This window comes from Anomaloglossus baeobatrachus, chromosome 11 (genome assembly GCF_048569485.1).
Source record: "Anomaloglossus baeobatrachus isolate aAnoBae1 chromosome 11, aAnoBae1.hap1, whole genome shotgun sequence".
Lineage (NCBI taxonomy): Eukaryota > Metazoa > Chordata > Amphibia > Anura > Aromobatidae > Anomaloglossus > Anomaloglossus baeobatrachus.
Genome location: NC_134363.1, coordinates 49,129,361 through 49,137,421, shown reverse-complemented (window position 1 = coordinate 49,137,421; position 8,061 = coordinate 49,129,361). Strand labels below are relative to the sequence as shown.

Sequence of the window (8,061 nt, the reverse complement as noted above, 5' to 3'; positions counted from 1 at the left end):
TTGAACATTATTACAGGATTGGGAAAATTATTACTGGATGGGGAACATTATTACAGGAAAGGTCTAGTGTGGGGGACATTATTACAGGATGGGGGAAATTATTACTGGATGAAGAACATTATTACAGGAAAGGTCTAGTATGGAGGACATTATTACAGGATGGGGTAAATTATTACTGGATAGGGAACATTATTACAGGAAAGGTCTAGGATGGGGACATTATTACAGGATGGGGGAAATTATTACTGGATGGAGAACATTATTACAGGACATTATTGCAGGATGGGAACATTATCACAGTATGGGGACCAGAATGAGGGACTTTATTGTAGGATATAGCAAGGATGGAAATTATTACTGGATTGGGAACATTATTGTAGGACATTATGGTAGGATGCGGACATTATCACAGTATGGGAGCCAGAATGAGGGACATTGTTGCAGGATGGAAATTATGACAGGATAAAGGCCACGATGCAGATATTACAATGGGTATGGAAATTATTCAGACCCCTTTAATTTTTCACTATTTGTTCTATTGCAGCCATTTCGTAAATTCAAAAAAGTTCATTTTTTCTCATTAATGTGCACTCTGCACCCCATCCCCCTTCTTGACAGAAAAAAAAGCAAATGTAGAAATTTTGCAAATTTATTAAACAAGAAAAACTGAAATATCCCATGGTCATAAGTATTCAGACTCTTTGCTGAGTATTGAGTAGAAGCACCCTTTTGAGCTAGTACAGCCATGACTCTTCTTGGGAATGATACAACAAGTTCTTCACCCCTGGATTTGGGGATCCTCTGCCATTCTTCCTTGCAGATCCTTTCAGTTCCATCAGGTTGGATGGTGAACGTTGGTGGATGCCATTTTCAGGTCTTTACAGATATTCTCAATTGGGTTTAGGTCAGGGCTCTGGCTGGGTCGGTCAAGAATGGTCACAGAGTTGTTCTGAAGCCACTCCTTTGTTATTTTAGCTGTGTGCTTAGGGTCATTGTCTTGTTGGAAGGTGAACCTTCAGCCAAGTCTGAGGTCCAGAGCACTCTGGAAGAGGTTTTCTTCCAGGATATCTCTGCACTTGGCCACATTCATATTTCCTTCAATTGCAACCAGCCATCCTGTCCCTGCAGCTGAAAAACACCCCCATAACATGATGCTACTGTGGCGCCCCTGACCTGGTCAGGCACCACTGAGTACAGCACCGATGCTGGGTCAGTACAAACAGGTAATCCCAAAGGCTGACTAGGGTGTGTATGCACAGGCACGAAGTACCCAGGACACACACACAACTGAGGGGGTGTAGCCCTCGCGTCTCAGCTAGTGGTGGAGTAGTGGGACTAGAGACAGCAGTGTGCAGTGGCAGTCAAAGGAGTAGGAGTGGAGCAGCCGAGTCTGAGGTGCAGACGCAAGTGAGCGGACACCAGTCAGACCCTGCACCTGTAGTGGCTGCTGGCGGGGGAGTTCAGTCACCAGAAGTTGGACAGAAAGACGCTATGGAAATCAGCTAGTCTGGAGGACACTGAGGGAACCAGCTGGTCGTGTACGGAGACTTCTGGAGGGCTAGGCACGCAGGGGAAACAGGTTCCCAAAGTAGGCTCAAGTTTAACTACCTGCTAAACCTGCCGGTGGAGTGGACAATAAGTCCCACACCAACCATCACAGAGCCCGAGCATCAGCAGCAATTAGGGGGCACATAAGGAGGATTGAGCCTGGAGCCATCTTAACCTTGGTCCACGCTGCCAGCAAACGGGTGTGAAAGGGGAGGAAGGCAACCACGACTTCCCTGGATGAATCCCACAGTACTCTAAGTCAGGGGTTGTCCGAAACAAGAAGTGCTAGGTAGGCAAGTCAGCAGTCACCCCTATGTCGGCCTGAAGGATACCTGGTTCCATTGAGTTCACCATAGCATCGCCCCGGGTTGCCTCACTCTACCACCAGAAAGTGAGTAAAAACCCTGAAAGACATTTCTGGACTGTGTGTGAGTTCTTCTGCAACCTGTGGTACTAAGAACTTACACTTGAGCCCCTGGGGCCAGCCTCACTCTCGGGAGGCCACATCATCTAACTGCACATACCATCAGCCCCAGACGCTCGTTAAACTGCAGTGGCGGTCACCCCCTGACCGCAACACCAAGAGTGGCGTCATGATTCCTATTAAAGTTAACCTGACCTACCTGTTGCCGGAAAATTCCCATCACATGAAGACCCTGAGGCGACCTGCAGATGAGGGGCTTTACACTGCCACCACCATGTTTCACTGTTGGGATTGTATTGGGCAGGTGATGAGCAGGGCCTGGTTTTCTCCACACATACTGCTTAGAATTATCACCAAAAGATCTATCTTCATCTCATCAGACCAGAGAATCTTATTTCTCATAGTCTGGGAGTCCGTCATGTGTTTTTTTGCAAACTCTGTGGGCTTTCATGTGTCTTGCACTGAGGAGAGGCTTCTGTCGGGCCACTCTGCCATAAAGGCCCGACTGATGGAGGGCTGCAATGATCGAAGAATTTGTGGAACTTTCTCCCATCTCCCTACTTACTGCATCTCTGGAGCTGAACCACAGTGATCTTGGGGTTCTAATTTACCTCTCTCACCAAGGCTGTTTTCCCACAATTGCTCAGTTTGGCTGGACGGCCAGGTCTAGGAAGAGTTCTGGTGGTCCCAAATGTCTTCCATTTAAGGATTATGGAGGCCACTGTGCTCTCAGGAACCTTGAGTACTGCAAAAATTATTTTTGTAACCTTGTCCAGATCTGTGCCTTGCCACAATTCTGTCTCTGAGCTCCTTGTGTAGTTCCTTTGGCCTCATGATTCTCATTTGGTGTGACATGCACTGTGAGCTGTGAGGTCTTATATAGACAGGTGTGCGTCTTTCCCAATCAGGTCCTATCAGTTTAATTACACACAGCTGGACTCCAATGAAGGAGTAGAACCATCTCAAGGAGGATCACAAGAAAATGAACAGCATGTGACTTAAAATGAGTGTCTGAGCAAAGGGCTGAATACTTATGACCATGTGATATTTCAGTTTTTCTTGTTTAATACATTTTAAAAAATTTCAATATATCTTTTTTTTTTGTGTCGCGATGGGGGATGGGGTGCAGAGTGTACATTAATGAGAAAAAAATGAACTTTTTTGAATTTACCAAATGACTGCAATGAAACAAAGAGTGAAAAATTTAAAGGGGTCTGAATACTTTCCGCACCCACTGTATAACAGGATGGAGGCTAGGACAAGAACAATAGTACAAGATTGAGGCCCGGTTGGGTGACATTATTATAGGAAGGGGTAGATTATTATAGAAAAAGGGACATTATTACAGGAATGGGAGCCAGGACAGATGAGATTATTACATGGGCCCTTCCATCTAATTAATATGCTTGTGGGGGCCAAAATCCAGTTATGCCACTGCCTGCAGCAAGCCAGGAGGAAATAGACATTTTTCTTGTTTCTGGATGTTTTCGAAAATAGAACCGGCTACGGGTAGCCCCTCTACCCTTTGGGCCACAGTCCCCAGTGACTTCAATTGTTATGCTCTTGACAATGGTATTAAGAAAGAACACCTTTGTATAAATAGAGTCCGATGAAATTTGATGCAATTTTTTTTACAACTATTTTTTTCCACAATCTAATACAGCTAGAGCCTGGGTGAGACTGTTATCTTTGGACTCAATAAAGCTGAGCCTCCTTATACTTGTGTGTGCATATGTGGCGCCCCTGAGGCTTCAGTCGCCACAGGTTACTGCACCTCACTTAAGGTGCGGCACTCATCCTGGGTCCAGAGTAGGTCGGTTCCACAATACACAAACTTATACATAAAGTCCGGTTGCCCTCCCCATTGGGGACCGGGCTAGGGTCGGGTCTTATGGTAGTCACCAAACATGGGGGGCTGCCCCCCACTAGTGTCAGGGAACCGGGGGGGAGGAGCAGCCACCAGGGGGAGTTAGAAGCTGATACAACAGTGAGGAGTTCTCCAGCAGGAGAGGAAAGGAGCAGACGGGTTTTTCAGTAGTTACTGTGGGACAGAGGAGACAATACGGTCACCGAGGGGAGTGCTTCATTGTTCCCTAGGGACCGGCGTAGTGCAGGATGCAGAGCCCTAGGGTGGAACAGACTTTACGTTGTATCACCAGAATCTGCAGAACAGGGGGATTGTATGTCCTTCTGGCCCCCACCAGTTCCCGGAGCACAGTGGCACATAGGGTCCGGAGTCGAGATTAAAAGTCAGACCCCTCCGCGGTCTTATGTCACCTGCACACGGAACGGGAGATAAAACTACAAGAACTGGGGTTCCCAAGTAGCTACAGGCCACGGGGATTCATTCTTAAAAGTGCAAGAAGGAAGGGCCCACAGACTACCGGACTGATTCTGACCTCCGAAGGATTCGGGATCAGCTGGGGCCCATCACGGCAGAGATCGGTACCCTGAGGCAGCACTTGAACTGTGAGTAAAAAGACCTGGAACCGCAGCAGCTGACTCAGCCTCTTATTGCCGGCACCGTCGTCCCACACTTCGGCGCTAACAGCCATGACTTCAACCTCCATCATCCTTCATGGGGCCCGCTCCACCTGTGGGGAGCAGAACCATCCTTGCTGCGACACCACCAGCCCCGGAGGACATCGTCCACAGCGGCGGCTAATCCCCAGCCGCTTACCACAGGTGGCGTCACGAGACAAACTACTATTCCATCATCCTCCCTTTTATTGTACACCTCGGGTCCATAGAGCTGGGCAGGGCCACCCGTAACATCCCCCTGACCCGACATCACTGGCCCGGCGACGAGTATATTTAACCCTTTGCCCCTTGGGTGCTACACATATGCATACAGGTGTCCAATACCAAGCTTGTATTTGGGTACAGAGTCAATAAGAACACGGCACTTGTCACAATGAACGGCACAAGTCTTATAAGTCCTAAGTATAGCTACACAACTGAGGCATGTCAGACTCACTAGTAACGTGTCTCGGAGCTGCCTTCAGTGACCTTTTGCACAGAGTGGATCACAAATATGGTCATGAAGGGATATGTGCCATCATCTCTTTCTATATTAGCGGCACTGTAGGGCTGCATCTATTGGCTGAGAGGTAGAAGGTTCCCTCTGAGCATGTGTTGCTATCAATCACGCCTGCCTTGAGTATTGGACTCTTTTTCTCAAGGCTTTTTCTTCTTCAGTTTTGCCGTTGTCTGCTGACGTCTTCTTGTCTCCCACCCAAGATCTTCCTTTTTACTGGATTATTAAGGAATGAGAACTGTTTCTTGGGATTGAACTGATTTAACTTTCTGGAAAGTTTCTTCATCTGGTTGTCACCTCTGTGCTGACGGGAAGGACACTGACTCTGCTGGTAGATTTCTGAAGTTGATTTCTGCTTTTCGTTAAGATGGCCTCACAGAAAGTGTGGCTGCTGTGCCTTCTAGTCACTGCGATTTGCTCCTTTCATGTGAATTTACTGCCGGGAGTTCAAGGGCAGGCACAAGGAGCAGTGAAGGATGATGATGATGACGATGATGATGATAAAGCTCATGTAGATCATGATGCGGATGATGATGATGACGATGATGATGACGATGATGATGGAGACAATAAAGACGATGACGACGACGATGATGATGACGACGATGATGATGATGATGACGACGATGATGACGACGATGATGATGACGATGATGATAAAGATGATGATGATAAAGATGATGATGATGACGATGACGATGATGATGACGACGACGACGATGATGATGACGATGATGATGATGATGACGACGATGATGATGACGACGATGATAAAGATGATGACGATGATGATGACGACGATGATGACGACGACGATGATGACGACGACGACGATGACGACGACGATGATGACGACGACGACGATGATGACGACGACGATGACGACGATGATCAAATAGTAAAAAAGCAAGAAGATGATGATGACGACGATGATGATGATGATGATGACGATGACGACGACGATGATGATGACGACGATGATGACGACGATGATGATGACGACGACGACGATGATGATGACGACGACGACGATGAAGATGACAAGCACAAAAAACAGGAAGCTGATGATGACGATGACGACGATGATGATGATGATGATGATGATGATGAAGGTAACTAAGACTAAAGTGTTTCATATATTTTGAAAATTAATAGGGATCATCTGAAGTTTAATATTTCACTCTATTGGAAATGTATCATCAATATTTTTCTACATGAGAAAATCTTTGTATGTAAAATGTCCGTTGTCAGCTAGCAGCGTTAGCTCACCAGCTTTATTTAACCTATGGCTGCCGGCATGACCAAGATTCCTAAAAAAAAAAAAATTTGAGCTTTGAGCATTGAGCTTCTGCCGCTGTTTGCTATGTCTTCGTTGCTTTATTTATGGCAAAATCACTGGGACATTGGTATGGACTGGACTGAAGTTCTACTGGAGGACCAGCTCACTTTGGGACACTACAAATGGCGGCTTACAAATTACTAATGAGTTAAATTGTTTACCGTAACCCTTTATGGAACAAAGCAGTGAAAAGGATGTCAGATAAAACACTAAATCCATATAATAAAATGGCTTTAACTTCCATCTTTTAATCTTTCTCCACCGGCTTATAATAATGATGATGATGTTGACGTATCAAAGGTTGAATGGTTTCTTAGCCAATGGTCTCCAACCTGTAAGTGTTGGGTCAACTCATGATGGGTGATGTACTTTTGCAGGTGGTTGTAGTTCTTCATGAAGGCCACAGTCTTGGGCTGTATTCACACATCATTTTTGCCAAGGTCTGTAATTCATGGACCAGCCACGAGTCTCCTGAGCCAAACCCATATATGAGGCTATCAAGTTTGGATCAAGAAACGCGCGGCATGTGTGAATCCGGCCTTAGTCGTTGGAGGTATTTTATGACCTATATATTGTATTCTTTATACAAATGTTATAATTGTGTAATATTTTTATGTTCATTTAAAGGGGTATTCCAGCTAAAGACATGGGATTAGACGGTGAGAAAAGTGCACCAAGTGGAGTAACTATAACCCAAGCTAAGGGTTCAGTCGCTCCCAAATTCTGGGGCCTAAAATGCAAAATCCAATACTATGTATGATGTGTAAGAGTTGGAACATTTAAGAGATTTTTCTTTGGAGGCCCGAAATCTTCCAGTTGAGCCTCTGGTGGACCATGTCAATCTGGAGACTTTTGAGAAGTGGATCCCATTTCCGCACAGTCACTCCCAAACCCATGAGTGATCTCACTAAGAACAGGGATGGGAGAAGGGGGTTTCTATCATTCCTGTCCAATTGCCAGGCACTTACCAATTTGACTTTTAGGACTCACTGTTCTCTAGCTGGAAAACCCCTTTAAGGCTAGTTTCACACATCCGGCTTTTCGCCGGTTTGCTGGATTCGGCGCACACCAGTACAGTGTACACAGTACAGTGGCAGTGCTGTAACTTCTAGGTCACATGCTCCGGTCACATGACAGCATGTGACCGGAGCTTGTCACGCTGCCATTGTACTGTATACACTGTACTGGAGTGCACCGAATCTGGCAAATCGTCGAAAAGCCGGATGTGGATGTGTGAAACTAGCCTAAGAAAATATGAAGGGCGTACATAGCGGCTCTGTATCAGAGTGGCATTGTAAAGCACCTTGTCATGCTACCTCTTCTGCCTCTCTCTTAATACAGGTTGAGAGCGCTGTTCTGTATCTCGACTGATTAAAGGGGCTGTCTAGGATTAGAAAAATATGGCTGTTTTCTTTCACTGCTGACAATGAGTTGAAGTGAATGGAGCTGAGCTGCAATTCTGCACTCAACCTGTGGCCAAGGGTGGCACTGTTTTTGAGGAAAAAAACAGCCAAGTTTTCTAACCCCGGCCAACTCCTTTATGATCTCCTTTTCACTGTTTCCTTTAAGGGGTCCCCTCTACCTTTGCCGCTTACTAAAGAAATTAGTCTCCCTGGTATATGTCCTATAAAGGTGCCTATACCTTACAGAATTAGATAATATATAAACCTGCTATAGACATCACATAAACAACTTTCCTACATAGGGTCCTCT

At 45.9% G+C, this 8,061-nt stretch overlaps 1 protein-coding gene across 1 annotated transcript in view; it reads left to right on the top strand.

Annotated features, from left to right (window-relative positions):
* The first annotated feature begins 5,107 nt into the window (after positions 1-5,107).
* Positions 5,108-8,061, top strand: part of LOC142257266 (uncharacterized) — a 56,584-nt gene continuing 53,630 nt past the window's right edge. The window contains exon 1 of the mRNA XM_075329432.1: positions 5,108-6,121. Coding sequence (XP_075185547.1) covers positions 5,377-6,121 — 745 coding nt within the window. The 5' untranslated portion in view covers positions 5,108-5,376. The remainder of the gene's footprint in view (positions 6,122-8,061) is intronic.